The 26,536-nt window shown below is 44.8% G+C and overlaps 2 protein-coding genes across 5 annotated transcripts in view; both read right to left on the bottom strand.

The window, feature by feature from the left end:
• Nucleotides 1–26,536, bottom strand: part of MCTP2 (multiple C2 and transmembrane domain containing 2) — a 232,733-nt gene that overhangs the window by 48,040 nt on the left and 158,157 nt on the right. The window contains exon 18 of one of the 4 annotated variants that reach the window (XM_070762682.1): nucleotides 16,904–17,027. The exons of the other annotated variants lie outside the window; for them this stretch is intronic. Coding sequence (XP_070618783.1) covers nucleotides 16,989–17,027 — 39 coding nt within the window. The 3' untranslated portion in view covers nucleotides 16,904–16,988. Of the gene's footprint in view, nucleotides 1–16,903; nucleotides 17,028–26,536 lie in introns of those variants that run through there. 4 annotated transcript variants of the gene reach the window in all.
• On the bottom strand, nucleotides 14,541–16,081 carry LOC139173147 (uncharacterized). Its single transcript, XM_070762739.1, has 2 exons — nucleotides 15,968–16,081; nucleotides 14,541–15,933 (listed from the first exon to the last, which is right to left on the bottom strand). Exons 1-2 carry the CDS (start codon nucleotides 15,997–15,999, stop codon nucleotides 14,541–14,543), a joined length of 1,425 nt encoding a protein of 474 aa, XP_070618840.1. The 5' UTR covers nucleotides 16,000–16,081.

Raw genomic sequence — 26,536 nt, 5'->3', positions numbered from 1 at the left:
GAAGGCGCCTGGTATGCAGTCTGGCCCAGGGTACGATATCGATGCAGGACACAAAGTTTCCTAGAAGTTGGGATAGGAATGCCAGCGATACCTGCCGCCGATGACAGAGGAGTTGGACTAAGTCCCGTATTCGTTGTCGACGTTCGTCTGACAGGAATACTTCGCCAATCTGCGAGTCTATGATGGTTCCCAAGTGAAGAATGCGCTTGGTAGGTGTCAGATGGCTTTTGGGAAGATTCACCGTGAAACCGTGTTCCTGCAAGGTTTGCCCTCTGAGGATCCCTTGACAATATGACGATGTCGTCCAGATACGCCAAGAGGCGTATCGAACAGGATCTGAGGGAAGCTGTTAGAATGTCCAAGAGTTTTGTGAAAGTCCTTGGTGCTGAGGACAAGCCGAATGGCATTGCCCGGTATTGGAAGTTGTTGTTGATACAAAATCTGAGGTATCTGCGGTGGTCTGCATGCACTGGCACGTGCAGATATGCCTCCTTCAAATCCACTGAAGTCATCCAGTCGCCTCTTCTTATGCAGGAGAGGATAGTGCGGAGGGAATGCATCTTGAACCTGACGTATCTGACATACAGATTGAGTTGCTTCAGGTTCAATATGAGCCTGCATCCCCCCGATGCCTTCGGCACCACAAACACCACGGAGTAATATCCCAGTCCCTGTTGGTTCACTGGTACTGGTTCTATTGCCCCTATGTCGAGCAAGTGGAGGATCTCCTGGCGTAGGAGTTTCCGTTTGTGTGCACACTTGGTCCAGGGGCACTGAATGAAACGTTGGTGCGGAGGGCAAAGGAAATCCAACTTGAGGCCCTGAGAAACCGTGTTGCGGGCCCAAACATCCGTAGTGGTGTCGTGCCAGGCCTCGGTGAACGCCTGGAGCCGACCTCCTATGGGGATACGTTCCGCCCAGTCACTTTTGTCCGCGGAAACCCCTCTAATTGGTGTTTCGGTAGGGCTTCCTGGAGTTCTGGTATTGCCGTCCTCTGCCTCCGTATCCGCCCCTGTCGGATCTGAAGGTATTCTGGGTGTATCCCGTAGAGTATGGTCTTGCCGTCTGGGTGCCCGCCGTAGCAGGCTCCTGCCGAAAGGGCTGTCTACGAAAGAACGGGGTCTGGCGCCGTTCAGTGCATTTGGCTGACTTTGGGAGCACCTTCTGCTTTTCCTTATCTTCGATAAGGACCTTATCTAGTGATTGGCCGAAGAGTTCAGACCCATGGAAGAGTGCTGAGGCCAGGCGCCACTTGGATTTAACATCCACTTGCCATGATCGTAACCAGAGCAGTCGGCGAGAAGCCAAGGTAGTTGCCATTGCTCTGGAGGCAAATTTGGACGCATTCAGCGTGGCATCCGCTGAAAACTCTGATGCCAGGATCAGCTTGCTTAGGTCCTGCCTAAGACGCCCGTCCTCTGGCCCAATTCTGGTCTGCATTTCTTGGAGCCAGAGTATGCAGGCTCTGTTGAAGTAAGAGGCAGCTGATGTCGCTCTGAAAGCCCATGATGCCATTTGATGGGTCTTTCGAATCAAGGTTTCGGCTCTCCTGTCCTCAGGTTTTAGGCCTTCGGCCAATTCCGATGGGACCACTGCATTCGAGACAAGGCTCGCTACTGGTTCATCAATTGTTGGGAAGGTAAGTAGGTCTCCAATGTCCGGGTCGAAGGTGTAAAACTTACGATCCATCATGGACGGTCCCTGAGCTGCAGCTGGGTGCTGCCACGGGCGCTTGACGCTGTCCATGAAAATCTTTGATGATGGAATGTGGTAGGATTCCGGTTGTGGTTCTGTGAAGAGCCTTTCTGCCGGTTGCAGTCCAACTGCTGCTTCAGCAGGTTTAGAAGTGGATGTCACCGTGGTGACCTGTTTGGCCTTCCTGAGCATGACATCATAGAGGGCGGGCTTAAACAGCATAGCAGATATGGGTCGCTCTGGTGGAGGACCCTCATCCTCACATAGTTCGCACTCGTTATCAGAATCCACCTCCCCTTCATCCATCTCTGATTCCTGTGGAAATGAGGAATCCATAGGCACTGACCAAAGGTCCCTTCTGGCTGGCCTGGTTTGAGTGGCTGGCTTTTGTTGAGCACCCACAGACAGGCCCTGGGTATAGACATTAGTAATCATTTCTTGTAATGCCTGGGGCATAGATTGCCAGGTGTCATTGGCTCGTAAGCCTGCAGCTGAGGGGGTGAATGTTGCTGATGGAAGCTGGGCTCCATAGCTCTGCTGTGGTAGTTGGAACCAGGCACTAGGTTGAGGCAGTGGGATCTCAGGTCTCTGAATTGCCTCAGCAGGTTGGTATGACTGTCCCTCAGGGGATAGCTCTGCACTGTGCCCTGACATCACTGATCCCCTTGGCCTTGGGGAGGCTATGGATGGCCATTGTGATGGGCCTTGAAAGTCAGCTGTGTCCTGGGCTGGAGGCGAAGGATTCAGCGATGCCTGCCTTTGGGCGGCCTCTAGCTGCGCCCCTAGAGCTTTTATCTTCTTCTCTGCCTCTTTAAGAGAAGAGGAGGACTTAGCCTTGGATCTGGAGGGGTGTGATTTTGCACTCGACTTTGGTGCTTCCTCCCTCCCAGTCAGGGCTTCGGCAGGGGTAATAGATGCCTGATCAGCCATCACGATACTCACAGTTTGTTTGAATCAAGGCTGTTTGAACAAAGGAGCCGCTAGAAAAATGCTCTCTGCCGGTTGCTATCAAGATCGGAAATGAGCCTCACCCAAAATGGCACTTGCCTGCGGTGGGCGTGTGTCCTCGATCTCTTTTCCAGTTCCCAACCGTTGGGCGGGAAATCGTGCTCCAAAATGGCGGGCGCTTTTTTCGCGCCCGTTTTTTGAACCTCCTAAGAGTGGGCTACAGCCTCAACTCTTCTGTGGAGGCTTACCAGCTCTCACCCCTCATCCGCTCCTTATTAGAGCCTCGACGTCTCTCTCGCAATCAGCTGGGCGTCGGGCTGAAGCTGTGAGCGCTGCCGTGGAATCGGCATTCCTTTCCGTTGCCGCCGAAATCGGCGGTTTCCTCAGCTCCGTTGTCGCGCTCATCAGCTGTGCGGCGGGGCTGTAAATAGCGCCTTGCCGCCGAATTCGGCGGTTTCTCGGCGCTTGTTTCTCTCCCTGCCGCTTTTATAATAAGCGTTGCTGAATACGATGCAGGGGAGTAGAGGAGGGGGGGTGCCGCTGGGGCACTGTACCTTCGCCCCTCCAGGCTCTTTACCAGTTTTGCCACGGAGGCTAGGGACCCCAAGTCCATTTGAGGCTCTTTTCTTAACCACTAGGCGTGAGCTAGTGATCTGTCCACGGAGGACAGGAACCCTGCCTAGGGAGAGCCATACCTCTGGGCTATGCCCTCGGAGGGCAAAAAAGCCTCTAGGAGGTATATCGTTGCAGGATTTACCCACAGAGGGCAAAATCCTGATTCCTTCTGTTCCTCTTCTGGTTCCTGCAGAAAGGGGAAAGAAGAGACAAAGGTACAGGTTATTTTATTTTAGATAATATTTAATTAATTTAGAAAAGGTTTTAACAGAAATAAATTCTAGTCCCTATCACTACGACTGAGTTTTTTAAACTGAGCTACAAGGGAAGGTCTACATGGTGGAGCTAATTAATATTCTAATTTAACTCAGTCCCTAACCAATCAGGCTGAAGTATCACCCACGTTGGACTCTCCGCAGCAGTGCATTGGAGAACAGCTGAACAACACCCATGGAAGTGTGACGTGAGGACATGTTTTTGTAGCCACATGCAAACCCAGTTCTAGTATGGGATGAATGTGAGTTCATGGTGCTCAGATATGTGCCAATGGTCATATTTGGAAATTCAGATACCGTGTGTCAGCTGCTTCAATCAGAATTTAAGAAAAATAAAATTCAGAATTCAATTTTAATTTCAAAAGTGGAAGTCTTGGGCCTTCCAAGAAATGCCCACATCTCACCATCACTCAGTGGACTGCATTGGCTACCAATCTGTTTCTGGACACAATTCAAAGTGTTGGTTATGACCTATAAAGCCCTACATGGCATAGGACCGGACTATCTCCAAGACCGCCTTCTGCCGCATGAATCCCAACGACCAGTGAGGTCCCACAGAGTTGGTCTCCTTAGGGTCCCCTCGACCAAGCAATGTCGGCTGGCGGGACCTAGGGGAAGAGCCTTCTCTGTGTGGGGCCCGGCCCTCTGGAATCAGCTCCCTCCGGAGATTTGCACGTCCCTCACCCTCCTCGCCTTCCGGAAGAGTTTAAAAACTCATCTTTGCCGCCAGGCCTTGGGTTCCTTAGATCTTCCCCTGACCAATGAATGCTTTAGTTTGATTATTGAATGAATGATAATGATGGTTTTTCTTTTTTAATTAGAATTTTAAAGACTGTTTTTAATGTATTAATTGGGTTGCTATTATGGTTTCTTGTTTTTTGTACATGCTGTGAGCTGCCCCGAGTCCTCGGATAGGGGCGGCATACAAATCCAAATAAATGAATGAATGAATGAATGAATGAATGAATGAATGAATGAATGAATGAATGAATGAATAAATAAATAAATAAATAATATAGTTGGCTGGGACCTTTGATGTATTCCAAGCCGAACCCCTCCTCCAATCCAGACAAATGGCTGTTCCAATTTCTTCTTAAAAACCTCCAGGGATGGAATACCCATAACTTAATAGAAATCAAGCACCAAAAGGCAAGTCGAGAAACAATGGGTGCAAACTGACCAAGGAGAGAAGCAACCTAGAACTAAGGAGAAATTTTCCTAATGGTGAGAGCAATTAACCAATGGAATAGTTTGCCTCCATAATTTCTGGATGCTCCATTACTGGAAGCTTTCAAAAAGAGACTGGGCAATCATTTCTCTGAAATGGTATCTGTTGGAGCAAGGGTTTGGACTAGAAAACCTCCGAGGTCCCTTCCAACTCTATTATACTGTTTTCTATGTTCTAAGCTGGGTCTCATCATCTGGATCTGTCCTGTCAGACCAATTTATCTTTGTCTCTTCTGCTGGACAGGTGGAATTCTTCTCAACAAAGAATTGAGCTCCAGTCAGATACTATTTCTATTTTGATTTATCGAGCCCAGGAAAGCAGCCAGATATTTTTGAGAAATAAAGTTGATGCTCAGAGCGCTGAAATGTACATTTGGCATTTTTATTTAAAAGAATTCAAAAGATTCAGGCAAACTGGAACCACTGCAGAAAGGGATAAGAAGGAAGATCAAGAATTAGACATTAAATTTCTGTCAAAGAAGACGGGTGAAGAGGACATCAAGGATGGACATGTCAACATTCTTCAAATACTTGAAATGATGCTTTACTGAAGAAGGTCAAGAGTCGACCATTTTAATCAGAGTGAAAGGTGGGTTAGAAAACAAAGGTCTCAAGCTACAGGAAAGCAGAGGCTCCAGATAAAAAACAAGTCCTAAGACTACAAGCCATTCAACAATAGAAGTAATGACTGAGAAGGGGTGGACTTTCTTGGAGATGTTCACCTAAAGAGTCATCTTCTATGATGGCTTAGTTTTGATTCCTACAGTGAACTTGGAGTGGATTTGGTGACTTCCATTTTCCCTTCCACCTTACAAGAAACATACAAACATAGAAGATTGACGACAGATTTCCTGCATTTTATCTTAGGATGGATCTATGTTTATCCCAGGCATGTTTAAATTCAGTTACTGTGGATTTACCAACCACGTCTGCTGGAAGTTTGTTCCAAGCATCTACTACTCTTTCAGTAAAATAATATTTTCTCACGTTGTTTCTGATCTTTTCCCCAGCTAACCTCAGATTGTGTCCCCTTGTTTTTGTGTCCACTTTCCTATTAAAAACACTTCTCTCCTGAACCTTATTTAACCCTTTCACATATTTAAACGTTTCGATCATGTCCCCCCTTTCCCTTCTGTTCTCCAGACTATACAGATTGAGGTCATGAAGTCTTTCCTGATATGTTTTATGCTTAAGACCTCCCACCATTTTTGTAGCCCATCTTTGGACCAGTTCAATTTTATTAATATCTTTTTGTAGGTGAGGTCTCCAGAACTGAACACAGTATTCCAAATGTGGTCTCACCAGCGCTCTATACAGCAGGATCACAACCTCCCTCTTCCTGCTTGTTATACCTATAGCTATGCAGCCAAGCATTCTACTTGCTTTCCCTACCGCCTGACTGCACTGTTCACCCATTTTGAGACTGTCAGAAATCACGAACCCTAAATCCTTCTCTTCTGATGTTTTTGCTAGAAACAATGGAAGGAAATTAGTCAAGGAGAGAAGCAAACTGAAATTAAGGAGAAACTTCCTAAGAGTGAGACGAATTAACCAGTATAACAGCCTGCCTTCAGAAGTTGTGGATGCTTCATCACTTGAAGTTTTTAAGAAAAGAATAGACAACCACCAGTCTGAAATGGAATAGGGCAGTGATGGCGAACTTTTTTTTCCTCTGGGAGGGGCGAAAACAGCTTCCTTTGCCTCCTGGAGGCCCTCTGGAGGCCAGAAACGGGCTGTTTCCCAACTTCTGGTGGGCCCAGTAGGCTTGTGTTTTACCCTCCCCAGGCTCCAAAGGCATCCCTGGAGCTGGAGGAAGGTAAAACGCCCTCCCCCATCCCCCCAGAGGCTCCTTGGAAGCCAAAAACTCTCTCCCAGAGCCTCTGTGTGAGCCAAAAATCAGCTGGCTGGCACACTGCTCACGTACCAACAGATATGGCTCCATGTGCCACCTGTGGCACCTGTGCCATAGGTTTGTCATCACTGGTATAGGGTCTCCTGCTTGAGGAGGGGGTTGGACTAGAAGACCTCCAAGGTCCCTTCTAGCTCTGTTCTGATTTCTAATGTGCTTGAAATAGATGGGATGAGGTTCCTGTTGGCTACATTCTTAGTTAGCTGTGCTTGCATTAAATCAAAGTTACCTGAAACTTTTTTATAATACAGATCAACGGTGTTCTAAAACACTTAATAGATACTAATACAATTGTTCCTTCCTGAATATTATGAGATAAAACAGCTATTGGAGGAAAAAAAAGAAAGGGAAGGAATGAGAATGTCAAATCATTCTGAATAGATCAAAGGGATCGTTAAGCCATTTTTATCTCAACGAAGCAAAAGGATGCAAGCATCTATGCTACCTCCTTCTCAGAAAGTGATCCAACAGGAAAGAGCAGGCAAACTCTTGAGAGAATTCTTGATGAATTTATCTTTTATATACACTGAGATCATATGCACCAATACGGATTCCTTGTGTATCCAATCACACTTGGCCAATAAAATTATATTCCATTCCATTCATTAATAAATACTGCAACTAGACTGGTTGAATAAAGCAAAAGCTCACCCTTTTCTGGCTGCTTCAAATATTCCTTCCTAAAGAACAGGTCTAACTCTGGGGGGGGGGAGAGAGAGAGAAAGAGAGAGAGAGAGAGAGAGAAAGAAAGAAAGAGAGAGAACCATCTCAATTTTTTTTTAGTAATTAAATAAACGTGCATAATGAACCTTATGCCCAGGAGGGCTCTCTTTTTCCATGCAGACCAGATTTTTGCTTGAATTTTTAATTTTTATATACAGATAAAACACTGGGCAGAGTGGAACAGTCCGGTGAGGTAACACGCCAGCCGTCTGGCACACGAGGAAGAAGAAGAAGAAGAAGAAGAAGAAGAGGAAGAGGAAGAGGAAGAGGAAGAGGAAGAGGAAGAAGAAGCTGTTGATGTGAGGTTGAACAGAATGCCTGTGTGTCTAGCTTTCACTGCTGTGGATAGTTGTGAAGTTGTGTCTGATCCTCGCAACTCCATGGACAATGTTTCTCCAGGCCTCCCTGTCCTCTACCATCCCCCAGAGTCCATCTAAGCTCAGGCCAACTGCTTCAGTGACTCCATCCAGCCACTTCGTTCTCTGACTTCTCCTTCTTCTTTTGCCCTCGATCATTTCCAGCAACAGGCTCTTCTCCAGTGAGTCCTTCCTTCTCATTAAGTGGCCATAGGATTTGAGTTTCATCTTCAGGATCTTGTGTCCTTCTAAAGAGCAGTCAGGGTTGATCATAGAAACATAGAAACATAGAAGATTGACAGCAGAAAAAGACCTCATGGTCCATCTAGTCTGCCCTTGTACTATTTCTTGTATTTTATCTTAAGATGGACATATGTTTATCCCAGGCATGTTTAAATTCAGTTACTGTGGATTTACCAACCACATCTGCTGAAAGTTTGTTCCAAGCATCTACTACTCGTTCAGTCAAATAATATTTTCTCACGTTGCTTCTAATCTTTCCCCAACTAACCTCAGATTGTACCCCTTGTTCTTGGGTTCACTTTCCTATTAAAAACACTTCCCTCCTGAAACTTATTTAACCCTTTAACATATTTACATATTTCGATCATGTCCCTCCTTTCCCTTCTGTCCTCCAGACTATACAGATTGAGTTCATGAAGTTTTTCCTGAGATGTTTTATGCTTAAGACTTTCCACCATTTTTGTAGCTTGTCTTTGGACCCATTCAATTTGATCAATCTTTTTGTAGATGAGGTCTCTAGAACTGGACACAGTATTATTCCAAATGGGGTCTCACCAGCGCTCTATACAGCGGGATCACAATCTCCCTCTTCCTGCTTGTTATACCTCTAACTATGCAGCCAAGCATTCTACTTGCTTTCCCTACTGCCTGACGCCTGGCTGATCTCCTCTAGGAGTGACGGGTTGGATCGCCTCGCAGTCCAAGGGATTCGCAGGAGTCTTCTCCAGCACCATCGTTCAAAGGCCTCAATTCTTTGGCGCTCAGTCTTCCTTATGGTCCAACTTTCACAGCCATACATTGCAACTGGGAAAACCACAGCTCTGACTGTACACACTTTGGTTGGCAGGGTGATGTCTCTGCTTGTTAGCATGCTCTCTAGATTTGTCATAGCTTTCCTCCCCCAGGAGCAAGCGTCTTTTAATTTTTTGGGTGCAGTCACCATTTGTGGTGATCTTGGAGCCCAGGAAGATAAAACATGTCACTACTTCCATTCCCCCCACCCCATCGATTTGCTAGGAGTTGAGAGGGCCAAATGCCATGATCTTAGTTTTCTTAATGTTGAGTTTCAAGCCAACTTTTGCACTCTCCCCCTTTACCCGCATCAAGAGACTCTTTAGCTCCTCTTCGCTTTCTGCCTTTAGGGAAATGGACAGCAACCCCCTCAAGTTTTTGCAACTTTGCCTCCTCTGAGACAGTATTTCGGAGGAAATCTCTTCTGAATTTTGTGCCTGATGTTGAAAAGAATGCAACTTTGACTTTGTGTTTGATAGATTATAGATTAGATCTTTAGAGAAACGACTTGTTTATATTATTATGACCCCCCCCAAAAAAAGCTGTTATTTGATGTTAATGCCTTATGCTACTGCAACAGAGCAAGTTAATGCTTCGCTTCCTTTTCTCTTCCCTACTTTTCCTTGCTTCTTTTTCTGCTTTCCAGGTCACTGCTTTTTTAATTTACTCTTGTATTTTGCATTTTATAATACTTTATAACTTAATTTAAAAAACATTTTCAAGAAAAAGTGTTTTTAAACTTCTGTTCAAGGTTTGCCTGAAAGAGATACCAAGAGCTTTTTTGGACCAAAGCAAAAACCAAACAAACAATGGCCAATTTCTTCAGACAAAATAAGGATTCTTCTGCTCTTTGTTGGCACCATATTGGATATCATCCTGGACACAAACTGTTTAAACTCATATCCTCAAAAAGTCGCTACAGAGCACTGCACACCAAGACAGCTAGACACAAGAAAAGTTTTTTCCCAAATGCCATCACTCTGCTAAACAAATAATTCCCTCAACGCTATCAAACTATTTACTAAGTGTGCACTCCTATTACTACTAGTTTTTTCTCATCATTCCTATCACCCATCTCCTCCCACTTATGATTGTATGACTGTAACTTGTTGCTTATATCCTTAAGATTTTTATTAATATTGATTGTTTTTCATTGCTTATTTGACCCCTATGACAATCATTAAGTGTTGTACCTCATGATTCTTAACAAATGTATATTTTCTTTATGTACACTGAGAGAATCTGCACCAAAGACAAATTCCTTGTGTGTCCAATCACACTTGGCCAATAAATAATTCTATTCTTGGGACCTTGTGAGTTGGTCTCACTGTTCCAGTGGCCTTAAGCCAAAACACCGTGCAAAGATAAGCCCACTGATTAAACTGTTGACTTTTTCCGTGCTCCAATTATTTAGATTCTCATTTCCTGGCTTTTCTGCTAGAATAACAGGAGCTAGACAGCCAAGCTTTGAAAATGCCTATCAATAACCCCCTTGAAATGGGAAAAAATATTAAAATATTCTTACTTCACACCTGCTTAACAAGGAAAGAGAACACAGCTGGAGAAAGGAGAAACTTCTAAGTCATGTTAGTTTGCCCCCTTAGGAGAGATCAATCTCTCAATTTTAGTTTCTTTGAAATTTCTCCTTTTTCCTCCCAATGTGCTAATTTCAGGTGCTCAACTTTCCTTTTTTTAAGAAACTGTCAAACTCGGTTCATCAAATTCAGGGTTTAATATTTGCACACTCCCCCCCCCTCCAAAAAATATTATATACACACTTCTTTGTAATGTTGTTTAATGTGTTCAGTTAAGGAGCTGGGAAACCCACCCACCCCTAAAATCTACATTCTTCTGATTTTACATTTTGGAACCCAGCATGCAAACTAAAATGGAGAATTCTCTGAACACTCTAGTTGGGGATAATGGGTAATCCAGTGACCCTGAAGTGCAAAGCAAAAAGAGGACTAGTTGAACTCAAAGGTGTTGAAATATTGCTTGACAAATTGGTAAAAAATAAGTCTTACATCTCCACCCCCCCAAAAAAATCAGATGGCTTGTAACATATTTTTCATAAGCATCTTCTTTCCCCTTTTGAATTACACAAGTGGCTAACATGATAATGAAACACTTTGGCAGAATTATGATCTTTTTGGATACGAGCAGAATTAGCACCAGGAAGTAGCATTCATTTTATAATGCCTTTTCGCCTAAAGAAAAAACTTAAGTTATTAAATAAAACGTTTCTGATTTTGGAAAGAAAGTGTCTGCAGAATAGAGAATGACAGAATTGAAAGGGGCCTATTCATTCTACTCTACTCCTTCCAAATTCCCTATCCTATCCTATTTTATCCAATCCTACCTTGTTAGTACTATGTACAAAACAGTTGGGTTTGCAATACTGTATATAAACAAGCTAACAATGAATGCTTGTATGTATTGAAATATTATAGCTTTAAGAGGTAATGTTGCAAATCGCCATAAGAGGGAGCCAGAAGGACCGTTGAACTTACCTGAATGGTCTTCTCGATGCACTGCGAGGAGAGTCCAACGTGGGTGATACTTCAGCCTGATTGGTTAGGGACTGAGTTAAATTAGAATATTAATTAGCTCCACCCTGTAGACCCTCCCTTGTAGCTCAGTCAATAAAAACGAAGGAGTAGTGAAATCAACAGAACTTTATTAACTTAACTAGAACTTTAACTGAGCCCCTGGGCCCCAAGGTCGGGTTGGGTTTGGACTCTCCTCGCAGTGCATCGAGAAGACCGTTCAGGTAAGTTCAACGGTCCTTCTCCAATGCACTGCTGCGGAGAGTCCAACGTGGGATATGCCCAAGACTAAGACAACAGGGTGGGAGACGACTGGACCAGGGGCGTATGCGACACACACACCCTCTGTAAAACCCTACGACCAAAGGCCGCTTCTGCAGATGCAAATGAGTCCAGTTTGTAATGTCTAATGAACGTGTCCGGAGTGGCCCACGTTGCTGCTCGGCAGATGTCCTCCGGAGGCGCCTGGGTGGTCCACGCCGCTGAAGTTGCAGCGCTCCTCGTGGAGTGTGCCGTAATGCTGCCTGGTACAGTTCTTCCCTGGGAAGTGTATGCTGTAGCGATGCATGATGTTATCCAGCGACTAAGCGTCGTCGGGGATACTCTGGTCCCCTGCGTAGGAAGTCCAAAGGATACAAACAAGGCCTCCATCTTGCGGAACGCCGCTATCCATCGAATGTAGATTTTGACGGCCCTGCGTACGTCCAGTTTATGCCAGCGCAGTTCGAGTGGATGACTCCCCTGCGCACAGAAATCCGGAATGATGATGTCATTAGCCCTATGAAACAGGGTATTTCCCTTCGGTAAGAATGTCGGGTCAAGCTGCAGGACCACCCGATTCTGGTGAAAGATGCATAGGTCCGATCTCACCGATAAGGCTGCAAGTTCGGACACCCTTCTAGCCGATGTGATAGCCACTAAAAAGGCTGTTTTAAGTGACAGCAATCGAAGGGAAATGGTGCATAGTGGCTCAAATGGTGGAGCGGTTAACGCGTTCAGCACTAGTGGGAGATCCCATGAGGGGAATCTGTGCACCACTTGAGGGCGGAGATTTGATGCTCCCCTCAGGAAGTCCCTCACCCATGGGTGGTGAGAGATGGATCTCCAGTTGTCTAGCTTAATTAGTGTGGAGATGGCTGCTACTTGCCTTCGTAATGTGTTAGGGGCAAGCCCCTTGTCCAGTCCAGATTGTAAGAATGACAAAATGTGTTGTATTGATGCAGATTGTGGTTCCACCTCTTGGTTTGTACAGAACTGATGGAATGCTGCCCAGGTGGCCTGGTAGATCCTGGTGGTGGACGGCCTACGGGCCGCTTGGATGGTGGAAATTACATCCTGTGATAGTGATGCCGTCTTCATTCTGTCCCCCTCAAGTGCCACGCGGCAAGTTGCCACCAGTGGGGGTCTGGATGGTACACTGACCCCTGGCTGAGGGAGACCAGGTTGGGCGGGATCCGCCAGGGTGGCAATATCGATAGGTCCATTAGGTCTGCGAACCACGGTCGGCGAGGCCAGTATGGTGCTATAAATAGGACCTCGGCCCCTTCTCTGATTAATTTGGCGATTGTCTTGTGGATCAGGCATATCGGTGGGAAGGCGTATAGCAGGCCGTCGGCCATGGGCTCCTGAGGGCGTTGACCTTCTCGGCCCCTGGCGCAGGAAAGCGGGAGAAGAAGCGGCTCAGGTGGGTGTTGTCCGGGGTGGCGAATAGGTCCACCAGTGGTGTGCCGAATCTGTCCGTTACCGCTTGGAATGCCTCCTGTCCCAGACTCCACTCGGATGGGTTGAGAGTGGACCTGCTGAGCCAGTCTGCTTGCATGTTGCTGGCCCCCTAGATGTGTTCTGCCCTGATCGATAGCAGGTTGGTCTCTGCCCATGCCATCAGGGTGTCTGCCTGTTGCATAAGCCTTCCTGACCTTGTTCCCCCCTGGTGATTTATGTGGGATATGGTTGTCCTGACACTCTGCCCGGAAGGCCAATAGGGCCAGAAATACTGCCCTCAACTCCAGCAGGTTTATGTTGACGTCTGTCAGGTCCGCTGGGGTCCACAGTCCCTGTGCGACCTGGGTCTCGGAGTGGGCTCCCCAACCCATGAGGCTTGCGTCTGTGGTAATGACTACCTCCTGCTGTTTCAGGAAGGGAGAACCCCGGAGGAGGGCGGATGAGAGCCACCACGTGAGGGAACGCTTGACCGTCCTCGGTAATGTGACTAGGCGGTGGGAGTGACTGAGCCGTCACCGTTGGTAAGGCAGGAGAAACCACTGAAGGGGCCTGGCATGTAGTCTGGCCCAGGGTACGATATCGATGCAGGACACGAAATTTCCTAGAAGTTGGGATAGGAATGCCAGTGATACCTGCCGTCGATGACGGAGGAGTTGGACCAAGTCCCGTATTCGTTGTCGACGTTCGTCTGACAGGAATACTTCGCCAATCTGAGAGTATGATGGTTCCCAGGTGAAGAATGCGCTTGGTAGGCGTCAGATGGCTTTTGGGAAGATTCACCGTGAAACCGTGTTCCTGCAAGGCCTGCATGGTTAGAAGTAAGTCCTGTCTCGCCCTTTGAGGATCCCTTGACAATATAACGATGTCGTCCAGATACGCCATGAGGCGTATCGAACAGGATCTGAGGGAAGCTGTTAGAATGTCCAAGAGTTTTGTGAAAGTCCTTGGTGCTGAGGACAATCCGAATGGCATTGCCCGGTATTGAAAGTGGTTGTTGTTGATACAAAATCTGAGGTATCTGCGGTGGTCTGCGTGCACTGGCACGTGCAGATATGCCTCCTTCAAATCCACTGAAGTCATCCAGTCGCCTCTTCTTGTGCAGGGGAGGATGGTGTGGAGGGAATGCATCTTGAACCTGACGTATCTGATATACAGGTTGAGTTGCTTCAGGTTCAAGATGAGCCTGCATCCCCCTGATGCTTTTGGTACCAGAAATACTACGGAGTAATATCCCAGTCCCTGTTGGTTCACTGGTACTGGTTCTATTGCCCCTATGTCTAACAAGTGGAGGATCTCCTGGCGTAGGAGTTTCCGCTTGTGTGCACACTTGGTCCAGGGGCACTGAATGTAGCGTTGGTGCGGAGGGCAAAGGAAATCCAACTTGAGGCCCTGAGAAATTGTGTTGCGGGCCCAAACATCCGTAGTGGTGTCGTGCCAGGTGTCGGTGAACCCCTGGAGTCGACCTCCTATGGGAATACGTTCCGCCCAGTCACTTGTGTCCGCGGAAACCCTTCTGATTGGTATTTCGGTAGGGCTTCCTGGAGTTCTGGTATTGTCGTCCTCTGCCTCCGTATCCGCCTCTGTCGGATCTGAAGGTATTCTGGGTGTATCCCGTAGAGTATGGTCTTGCAGTCTGGGTGCCCGCCGTAGCAGGCTCCTGCCGAAAGGGCTGTCTGCGAAAGAACGGGGTCTGGCGCCATTCGGTGCGTTTGGCCGATTTCAGGAGCACCTTCCGCTTTTCCTTATCCTCGATAAGGACCTTATCCAGTGATTGGCCGAAGAGTTCAGACCCGTGGAAGGGTGCTGAGGCCAGGCGCCACTTGGATTTTGCATCCACTTGCCATGATCGTAACCAGAGCAGTCGGCGAGAAGCCAAGGTAGTTGCCATTGCTCTGGAGGCAAACTTTGACGCATTCAGCGTAGCATCCGCTGAAAACTCCGATGCCAGGATCAACTTGCTTAGGTCCTGCCTAAGGCGCCCGTCCTCTGGCCCAACTCTGGTTTGCATTTCCTGGAGCCAGAGTATGCAAGCTCTGTTGAAGTAAGAGGCAGCTGATGTCGCCCTGAAAGCCCATGATGCCATTTGATGGGTCTTTCGAATCAAGGTTTCGGCTCTCCTGTCCTCCGGTTTTAGGCCTTCAGCCAATTCCGACGGAACCACTGCATTCGAGACAAGGCTCGCTACTGGTTCATCAATTGTTGGGAAGGTAAGTAAGTTTTCAATGCCTGGGTCAAAGGTGTAAAACTTACGATCCATCATGGACGGTCCCTGAGCCGCAGCTGGATTCTGCCATGGGCGTTTGACACTGTCCATAAAAATCTTTGATGATGGAATGTGGTAGGATTCCGGTTGAGGTTCCGTGAAGAGTCGCTCTGCCGGTTGCAGTCCAACTGCTGCCTCAGCAGGTTTAGAAGCGGGTGTCACCGTGGTGACCTGCTTGGCTTTTCTGAGCATGATGTCATAGAGAGCGGGCTTAAAAAGCATAGCAGATATGGGTCGCTCTGGTGGAGGACCTTCATCTTCGGATAGCTCGCACTCGTTGTCGGTATCCACCTCCCCTTCATCCATCTCTGATTCCTGTGGGAATGAGGAATCCAGAGGCACTGACCAAAGGTCTCTTCTGACCGGTCTGGATTGGGTGGCTGGCCTTTGCTGGGCTCCCATGGACAGTCCTTGGGTATAGACATTAGTAATCATGTCTTGCAATGCCTGAGGCATAGATTGCCAGGTGTCATTGGCTCGCAATCCTGCTGCTGAAGGGGTAAATGTTGCTGATGGAACCTGGGCTCCATGGCTCTGCTGTGGGAGCTGGAACCAGGCACTAGGTTGAGGCAGTGGGAGCTCAGGTCTCTGAGTTATCTCAGCAGGTTGGTAGGCCTGTCTTTCAGGAGATAGCCCCTGCGCTGTGCCCTGACCTGATTGATCCCCTTGGCCCTGGGGAGCCCATGGGAGGCCATAGCGCTGGGCCTTGAAAGGTAGCTGTGGTCTGGGCTGGAGGCGATGGAATCAGCTATGCCTGCCTTTGGGCGGCCTCTAGCTGCGCCTCTAGTGCTTTTATCTTCTTCTCAGCCTCTTTAAGGGTAGAGGAAGACTTTGCCTTAGAACGAGAGAGGTGTGATTTGGCACTTGATTTTGGTGCCTCATCCCTCCCGGCCAGGGCTTCAGTAGGCGCAATTGAAGATTGTTCAGCCATCCCGGTACTCACAGGTTGCCTTTAGAAATCTGCAGCTGTTCAATTAGAAGACAAACTCCGTGCCGTTTCTGGGTGAGGTAAATGCAGTTTCAGCCAAGATGGCGCTGCCTCGTGTTTCCTGGGGCGTGGTCAGCCCTGACCTTCTCTTCCGGCCAATTGGCGGGCGGATTATTTGGCGCCCAAAATGGCGGGCGCAACTGCCGCGCTTCCTACGAGCAGCCCTGAGAGCGGGCTGCAGCCTCAACTCTCCTGCGGGGCTTATCTGCTCTCTCGCTCGCCATTCTCAGCTTTTTTAATGCCTCCGATGCCTCCGCTCAATCAGCTGGGCATCGGGCTCCTGCTGCGTGCCGCCGCCGAATCGGCGGCTTTCCGGCGATCCGCGAATGGAGCAGGCAGCGCTGTTGGCTTTGCTTGCCGCTTCGGCGGTCCTTTGAAGCTGCCGATCCTGAGCCCAAAGCAAAGGTTCTCCTTTTCGTTGGGAAGGTGGAGGAGGAGGAGGAGAAGGGGGGGGTAGCCTCTGGGGCTATTGTACCTTTGCCCCTCTAGACTTCCTAAGGTCTGGCCACGGAGGCTAGGGACCTTAAGTCTACTTACAGCTCCATATCCAATCACTAGGCATAAGAAGGGGGTCTGGCCACGGAGGTCAGGGACCCAGCCTAGGGGAGCTATACTTCTGGGCTATGCCCACGGGGGGCAAAAAGCCTTAGGAGGTATGTGGGTGCAGGTTTTGCCCACGGGGGGTATCAACCTGAGGTCCTCTGTCTTCTGTCCTCTTCAAATCTCTGTAGAAAGGAGAGAAAGACAAGGGAAAAAGATAATTCATTAGTCAAACTTTTATTAAAATATTCATTAAAACATTCATTAACCTAACAAAGGTAGAGAGAAAAAAACTCTAGTCCCTATCACTACGACTGAGTTTTTAAAACTGAGCTACAAGGGAGGGTCTACAGGGTGGAGCTAATTAATATTCTAATTTAACTCAGTCCCTAACCAATCAGGCTGAAGTATCACCCACGTTGGACTCTCCGCAGCAGTGCATTGGAGAAAGCATGATTCTCTCTTTGCTCTCTCTGTTTCTTTCTGCTGATTCACTGTGGCTGATGTAGTAAGCTCTGTGTGTTTGATGATAGTTTGAAGTATTTGTAAGGTGTAATATATATTTGATATGTAAGACAAAGACAGGCTCATAATATTATTATTGCATTGACAGCTATTGACTGATTTGAATGTGAATGACCGGCTTGTTTAACTTGACACTGCAATTTCTAAAGTAAACACTATTTTATACACTTTAATGTATCTGACTTGTATGACTGAATAATTACTCATATTTCCTGGATATCTGCTGGCATCCCACATTTTCCTCTGTTCACATCCTTGAAAACTCAAGTGTCATTCTGCACACTCCTTAACATATCTTATCCTATCCTAATTACCTTTTGAGAGCAAAGGATATGCACTTATTTCTAGATCCTGAGTAAACAATAGTAAAAGCATTTGGCTAGACACTGGGAGGTCATGAGTTCTATTCCTGCCTTAGCAGCTACAGAGCTTTGAACTTTTTCTTAATCCTAGGAAGGATATATACTACTTCCAAATCTTGCCAAGAAAATTGCCAGGACTTATCCAGGCAGTCACTAGAAGTCAATTCTGGGAAATATCTTCCATTATTAAATTCAGTACTACTATATAGGATCACTGCCAGCCCCTGGACCTACACATGATCAGTAGGAAGTTACTAACCATCTGTTAGCAGCATTGTGCAAAGAATAGGGGTACACGGTAAGAAAGCTAAGGAACTCATTAAAACAGCAGCATTGACTCCGAAACTAATGTGCAAAGCAGAGAATTCAGTCTTTCCTTTACTAGAGTGAGCCTGAATGCAACCACTGGTTACACTCTGGCTGCAAATTGTGGGGGGTGAAGTTCAACTCATCCAAAAGCCAATAAATAGATTCCATTACCAGTAGAAATCCTGAATTTTACCTTTTTAGGAGTGCTCTGGTTATGCAATTCTTTTTCCAAGTACAATAGCTTTGTACCATTATCTATTAAACTTTGTATTCTTGAATGGTTTCATTAGTATAGTAGATTTACGCTAATGTAACAATGACAATTGAATGAATGGTTGCAAATACTCAGCATGGCTACTCTAGTCAAGAGAAGGACCAGGGGAGACATGAGATCGGTCTTCCAATATTTGAGGGACTGCCACAGAGTGGAGGGGTCAAGCTATTTTCCAATGCAATTGAAGGCCACATAAGGAATATTGGATGGATACTGAACAAGGAGAGATTCAATCTAGAAATATGTAGAAATTTTCTGACAGTGAGAACAATCAACCAATGGGACAATTATGACCTGGATGACTGAGAATCCCCATAGACATTGAGGAATTAAGAGATAATAGTAGTAGTAGTAGTAGTAGTAGTAGTAGTAGTAGTAGTAGTAATAATAATAATAATAATAATAATAATAATAATAATAATAATAACAGGAAGAAGAAGAACAACAACAATAACAACAACAACATCAATAACTGTTGTAAGTGTTCCTTGGCAGCCTCAGGAAATATCAGACTCTGAGGATGAAGAAACAGAGGTTTTAGCTTATCCTGGTTTAAGAAGTTTATCCGAAGGCAATGGGGATGAGAGCGAAGGAGACAATGATTTAGAAGTTAGCATTGAAAGTGATTCATTTTCAGATAATGGAGGAATATCTAAGAGCCCATGGGTAAATCCTAGGTTCAGGAGATTCACAAAATGAAGGGAAGAAATTCTTGGGGAAAAGTTTTGAATCTGCAGTTGTTAGAATTGTGTGAAAAGGGAAAGTGTCATTTCCAGGTAATAACTGAAAAAGAAAGTGCTTTTGGACAACCTGCATGATTGAAAAATGGTGTGATTCATAGCGCCTGGAAAGTAAGCTTTTGATAAACCATGACACACTGTGCTAATTAAGATTAACAAGAACACTGAGCAGAGCCTTTTTAGTACTGATAAACTCCTCTGCCCTTAAGAGAGATGTATAGCTTTGCCTCTCCAGCTTTTGAGCTTGAAATGTGAATTTGCATCGTAAAATATTCACTGTGCATTATCTTGCAACCCTGCTTGTATTGTTGCCATTTATATTCTGTGAAAGAGAGAATAAAGGATTTACTTGTTTCAATATCAAAGCCTTGGGAAAAGATTTGTGGATTTGCATTAGTTGGACCAGAACAACAATGAGTTGGAAGGGACTTTGGAGGTCTTCTAGTCCAACCCCCTGCTTAGGCAGGAAACCCTACACTACTTCAGACAAATGATTATCCAATATTTTCTTTAAAACTTCCATAGTTGGAGCACTCACAACTTCTTGAGGCAAGTTGTTCCACTGATTAATTGTTCTAACTGTCAGGAAATTTCTCCTTAGTTCTAAGTTGTTTCTCTCCTTGTTTAGTTTCCACCCATTGCCTCTTGTTCTACCCTAAGGTGCTTTGGAGAATAGTTTGACTCCCTCTTTTTTATGGCAATCCCTAAGATATCGGAACACTGCTATCATGTCTCCCCTAGTCTTTTTTTCATTAAACTAGAAATACCCATTTCCTGCAATAGTTCTTCATATGTTTTAGCCCCCAGTCCCCAAATAATCTTTTTTTGCTCTTCTCTGCACTCTTTCTGGAGTCTCCACGTCTTTTTTACATCTTGGCAACCAAAACTGAATGCAATATTCCAAATGTGGCCTTACCAAGGCATTATAAGGTTTTTCTAAGTTATAGCAAGTTCATTAATACTTGCTAATTCTTCAGATACAACGTATTGCAAAGACCCAAGAAATTAACACCTTAAGAGTGTATGCTCTTCAAACCTTCTGATCTATTCCCATCCACAAGATTCAACCTACAGGAATCATTTCTTACATATCCACAAAGAAGCTGACCTCCCAACCTAGTAGAATCTGGATCACTTTTAGAAAATTGAAGGATGGGGAGGCGAAATTACATTCCGTTGTCCTTGGCGCAGCACTCAAAGCTCTGTGGATATTCCACTCCAAGATCATTTCATGGTTATTTTCTATGAATTGTAGCCAGAAGGTAGCATTTTGATGTTTTAAATTTTCTAATGCATTAGACTCTTTATTTTCCTCAGAACAGACTCGGCTGGAGAAAATTACAGGAAAAAAGAATGGAGAATTAGCCCTCTCTGTTGTCTTGATAAGAGTGTATGTCTGTGAGGGAATCCCACTCCTTCCTTTGACTCCACACTTCCTGCATTTTTAATAAAAGTGATAACAGCAGCAATGAAAATATCCAGCCTTTATTTTGTACACTTAAGTGGCAGGCATAATAATGCTCCTTTCTCTCCCCCACCTCCAATACCTCAATGAAGTAGGTTGGGCTAAAAAATTCTTTTTTTAAAATTTATTTATTTATTTATTTATTTATTTGTCAAACAAGTATAGTATTATAGTACATATTAACATAACATAACATAACATAAGTAGAACGTAGTAATAGAAAGGATAATAAGACAGTAGGACAGGGACATTAGGCACCTAAGTGCACTTATGTACGCCCCTTAAAATAATACCACTACTATTAATACTAACACAGTTCTAGGCTGCATTAACAGAGGGATAGAATCAAGATCACATGGAGTGTTAATATCACTTTATGGGGCCTTGGTAAGGCCACACTTGGAATACTGCATTCAGTTTTGGTCACCATGATGCAAAAGAGAGACTCTAGAAAAAGTGCAGAGAAGAGTAACAAAGATGATTAGGGGACTGGGGGCTAAAACATATGAAGAACGGCTGCAGGAACTGGGCATGGCTAGTTTAATGAAAAGGACCAGGGGAGACATGATAGCAATGCTCCAATATCTCAGGGGCTGCCACAAAGAAGAGGGAGTCAAACTATTCTCCAAAGCACCGGAGAGTAGAACAAGAAGCAATGGGTGTAAAATACACAAAGAGAGAAGTAACTTAGAGCAAAGGAGACATTTCCTGACAGTTAGAACAATGAATCAGTGGAAGAGCTTGCCTCCAGAAGTTGTGAATGCTCCAACACTGGAAGTTTTTAAGAAGAAGTTGAATAACCATCTGTCTGAAATAGTGTAGGGTCTCCTGCCTAAGCAGAGGGTTGGACTAGAAGACCTCCAAAGTCCCTCCCAACTCTGTTGTTGTTGTTGTTGTTGTTGTTGTTGTTGTTGTTATTATTATTATTATTATTATTATTATTATTATTATTATTATTATTATTACAACCATTAGGAATAAGTGACATGAGCAAAGGATGGTATAAGTCAGATGAAAGGAAGGAAATGGAAGGATGGGGAAATCAAAGTTTTATCATTCTTGATTGTACATTGCCACCTACAGGAACTTCTCTCTCTCTCTCTCTTTTTGGGAAAAAATAAAAAATAATCTAATCTGCTGCTGTTGATTTAACTGTCTTCTTTCACGAGGCCTCACGTAGGGAATTCCAGGTGGAAGGTTTCTAACCTCCCACGGGATCGAGAACTGAATCTAGTTTTATCTCTCTACCTGCCTACCAACAGCTGCCTGTTCGTGGTTTGTATATGTTAAGAAAAAAGAAGTGTTCTAGCATTTCAATGTACTTTACATCACAATTAGCCACAAACTGAGGGGGCATGAAAGTGAAGGCATACAAGATCAGCCAAAGCCAAAGCAAATTCACATGGAAAATAAACCCCATCATCTTCAGAGAACTAACTGCAGCTCAGGACGATGGTAGCACCACATGCCAGCGACTGAGTTACGAAGACTTTATTCTCTCCATTCTGTAAAGTTCAGTTTGTTTTTGCGTGCATAGAACAGACACCTGGTCCACTGCTCTTTTATGAATACAAGTCGTTCTCAACTTATGACGGCAATTGAGTCTGGAATGAGCCATTGTAGCCATAAGTGGAGACACTGCATGAGCTGATTTGAAGTCACAACTGTTCCCCCCCCCCCCCCACAATGATCATTAAGTGAATGCTACAGTTGTTAAGCTAATGTGACAGTTGTTAAGTAAACCATTTCCCCCGATGGTTGGATTGCATTTTGGGGTTGGGTTTTTTTGGGAAAACACTTGCATTTGTCGCAAATCGTTGTCATGTGACTGAGGAACACTGTGAATAGCTATTAAGATGATCTGGTTGCCCAGGGCCCAAAATGCAATCGCGTGACCACAGGGTGATGTGTTGCTGTTGTAACTCTGAAAAAAGATTGTAAGTAGTTCTGGGGAAGTCTGTCCTAACTTCAAATTATCATTAAATGACTAGTCATAAGTCAAAGGACCACCTGTATAAAAACACCCATCTTCTGTTAAGCTTGCTGGTGAACTGGGCCAAAAACAAAAACAATACTCTACTACAGTGTTTCCCAACCTTGGCTACTTGAAGATATCTGGACTTCAACTCCCAGAATTCCCCAGCCAGCTTTTGCTGGCTGGAGAATTCTGGGAGTTGAAGTCCAGATGTCTTCAAGTGGCCAAGGTTGGGAAACACTGCTCTACTGCAATATTATAAGTTAAGTTTGGCTAGACTGGAAAGTCAAAAACTTCCTAGAAGAGCACTGATGATGTTATCTAATTCAGTAATGAAGTATCTGCGAGAAAGCCACCAAACTCCAAGAATAACAAATACCCCGTCCCAGAAGACCACAATGATAGTGGGGATATTGTGCTACCAAATACTTGGAAGTCATTCTTTTTCTAATCTTCTTTCTTTTCTTCTTTCTTTCTCTCTTTCTTGCATTTTTATTTTTTTTCCTACCTGGATTTTTTCCCTTATCTTTTCTCTTATCTTTTAATTTTATTAAAACAAAGAGGTAATGGATGGATGGATGGATGGATGGATGGATGGATGGATGGATGGATGGCATAGACAGATGACATGATAGATGATAAACAGATGGAATGATAGATTAGATAGACAGACAGACAATGAATGGATGGATGGAGGAAAGGAGAGAGGGGGGAAGGAGAGAGGGAGGGATGCTGTAGATAGATGACTTGATAGGTAGGTAGGTAGGTAGGTAGGCCAGCAGACAGGCAGGCAGGCAGGCAGGCAGGCAGACAATGGATGGATAGATGGTAGCTGTAAATTATAGACTCATGACTAGGTAGAAAGATAGACAGACAGACAGACAGACAGACACTAAATAGATGATGGAGAGATAGACAGACAGGAATCCAGTTTAAAAAATGGGGTTGCCAATGTAAGTCCGGAGAGCCCTGAGAATTGTGATTTTCCATAAATTGTGGTGCAACATAAACTCTCTTCCTGTTAACATTAGCGGGCAGCTGTCTGCAAGTATTGGGAAAACGAGAGGCAGCACTGAAAAAGCCAGGCTGCCGGTGATCGTAGCTGAACCTATTTGGAATTCAGAAGGACTCCAATGATTAAGAGGCTAGCAGGCAAAACTGAGCCACTGACTGATGAATGGACCACAATGGGGAATTTCTCTCTCCAGAAAGGATCAGATCAGGCAGCTCCAATGATTAGCCCAGTTCTCTCGCCACTGACACCTGAGGTGGGTCTGGTGATAGGCTACTCCGGACAGCAGGGCCTCTTTGTATGGGATTAAAACAGGAGGCATCGCTTGCCAAGCCCAGACAGACAAGAGGAAAGAAGCATCATCCAGGAGAGGAGCCAGAAAGACTTGTAAAAAAAAACGACAGCTGGAACGGAAAAGGAAAACGCTCTGCAGTTTTCAGAAATAAGATACAAACACAAGTGGACAAGTTAGCTGGGAACATCACCCAGAGAGAGTGTAATTCTCTGATAGGGCAAGACAGAGCATTGTTTTCCCATCTGCTAGATTCAAGGTTGCGGTGCGATGATCATTTCCATAAAGACAGGGGTTGCATAATTTATGAAAGCGATAACAGGACAAGAGGCTGCGGGAAAGAAGAGGGAGTCAAGCTATTCTCCAAAGCACCTGGGGGCAGAACATGAAAAAATGGATGGAAACTAATCATGGAGAGAAGCAACTTAGAACTAAGCAGAAATTTCCTGACGGAACAATTAATCAGTGGAACAACTTGCCTCCAGAAGTGGTGAATGCTCCAACACTGGAAGTTTTTAAGATTGACCCCTCTCTTCTTTGTGGTAGCCCCTGGAGTGGAGTGGAATAGAGAATGGGGAATGGAGACTAGACTAGACTAGAACAGAGCAGAACAGAACAGAAAATATGGAATGGAATTTGGAACGGAATGGAATTTACAATGGAATGGAATGGAATTTGCAATGGAATGGAATTTGGAATGGAATAGAATAGAACAGGAGTTGCCAGGGACCTTGGAGATCTTCTATTCTAACCCCTTCTCAGGGAGGAAACCTTATACAATTTCAAACAAATGGTTTGTCCAATCTGTTCTTAAAAATCTCCAGTGTTGGATCCTTCACAACCAATCTGGAGGTAAGTTGTATCACTGATTAATTGTCCCCACTGTTAGAAAATTCCTCCTTAGTTCTAAATTGCTTCTCTCCTTGATTAGTTTCCACCCATTGCTTCCTGTCCTGCCCTCAAGTGCTTTGGAGAAAAGCTTGACTCCCTCTTCTTTGTGGCAAACCCTGAGATATTCCGTGCTGGAGGTGGCTGCTGGATTGATGGCAGACACGGAGGGGGGGGGGGGGTTGAGCTTTCATTCCTACTTGCAATATTCCTTGGAAAACATTCTGATGGACATTTCCATTAAGTTTAAAAAGAGGGATAGTGGAACATGTATTTTTTTTTAAATTTCCTTCAGATAACTATAATTGGATTAAAAAAAACCTCTGTAATTTCATTCAATGACATAATTGCCATTAATTCACTGCAAACTGTTGATAGAAAGTATAATTATTCTGGGGGGAAAAATCATAAGCAGCCTGTGCAGTGAAGCACCATTCCTCGCAACAGCCATTCAATGTTTAAAACCAACCTTTAAATTGTATCGTGCTATTGCACTATTTTGCAATAGTAGATATGGCTCCATATTCAGCAGGTTTACCCTTTCTAGGATGAGATCCTCAAGACCATAACACATTTGTAAAAAATGGGTTTTTTAAAATCAATAAGATTGGTCTCAAAAAGGTAGCTTGGAAGTTTTTATTTGTATATGATTTATATTATATGCGCTGATGAAGTTATCTAGTGTGGTAATTAAACTTCAGCAAGAAAGCAGCCAAGCTCAGAGAACAGCAAAGATTCCATAGACTTCCTCCTCTTTCTCTCTGCACACTCCACTACCCTCTAACAATGATGGATATTACATAGTGTGGTAATGAGATGTCTGCAAGAAAACAATTAACTTCACAAAGCATCAAGCATTCCATAGACTTCCTCCTCTTCCTCTCTACACACCCTGCTACCTTCTAACTGAGCAGAGACAGGTTACAAGCGGTGTGCCACAGGGGTCTGTTCTGGATCCTATTCTTTTTAATATCTTTGTCAGTGACATAAGGGAAGGTTTGGTAGCGAAGGTTTGCCTATTTGCCGATGACTCTAAAGTGTGCAATAGGGTTGATATTCCTGGAGGCGTCTGTAATATGGTAAATGATTTAGCTTTACTAGATAAGTGGTCAAAGCAATGGAAACTGCAGTTTAATGTATCCAAATATAAAATAATGCTATTGGGCAAAAGGAATCCTCAATCTGAGTATTGTATTGGCAGTTCTGTGCTAGCATTTCAGAAGAGAAGGATTTAGGGGTCGTGATTTCTGGCAGTCTCAAAACAGGTGAACAGTGCAGTCAGGTGGTAGGGAAAGCGAGTAGAATGCTTGGCTGCATAGCTAGAGGTATAAGAAGCAGGAAGAGGGAGACTGTGATCCCACTGTATGGAGCGTTGGTGAGACCCCATTTGGAATACTGTGTTCAGTTCTGGAGACCTCACCAACAAAAAGATATTGATCAAATTGAATGGGTCCAAAGTTGGGCTACAAAAATGGTGGAAGGTCTTAAGCATAAAACTTATCAGGAAAGACTTAATAAACTCAATCTGTATAGTCTGGAGGACAGAAGGGAAAGGGGGGACATGATCGGAACATTTAAATATGTTAAAGAGTTCAATAACATTCAGGAGAGAAGTGTTTTTAATAGGAAAGTGAATACAAGAACAAAGGGGCACAATCTGAGGTTAGTTGGGGGAAAGATTAGAAGCAAAGTGAGAAAATATTATTTGACTGAAAGAGTAGTAGATGCTTGGAACAAACTTCCAGCAGACGTTTTGGTAAATCCACAGTCACTGAATTTAAAAATGCCTGGGAAAAACATATATCCATCCTAAGATAAAATACAGGAAATAGTATAAGGCAGACTAGATGAG

The sequence above is a fragment of the Erythrolamprus reginae genome, chromosome 10 (assembly GCF_031021105.1).
Source record: "Erythrolamprus reginae isolate rEryReg1 chromosome 10, rEryReg1.hap1, whole genome shotgun sequence".
In the NCBI taxonomy this organism is placed as follows: domain Eukaryota; kingdom Metazoa; phylum Chordata; class Lepidosauria; order Squamata; family Dipsadidae; genus Erythrolamprus; species Erythrolamprus reginae.
The sequence above is the reverse complement of the archived record's forward strand: the minus strand, read 5'-3'. Positions and strand labels throughout refer to the sequence as shown.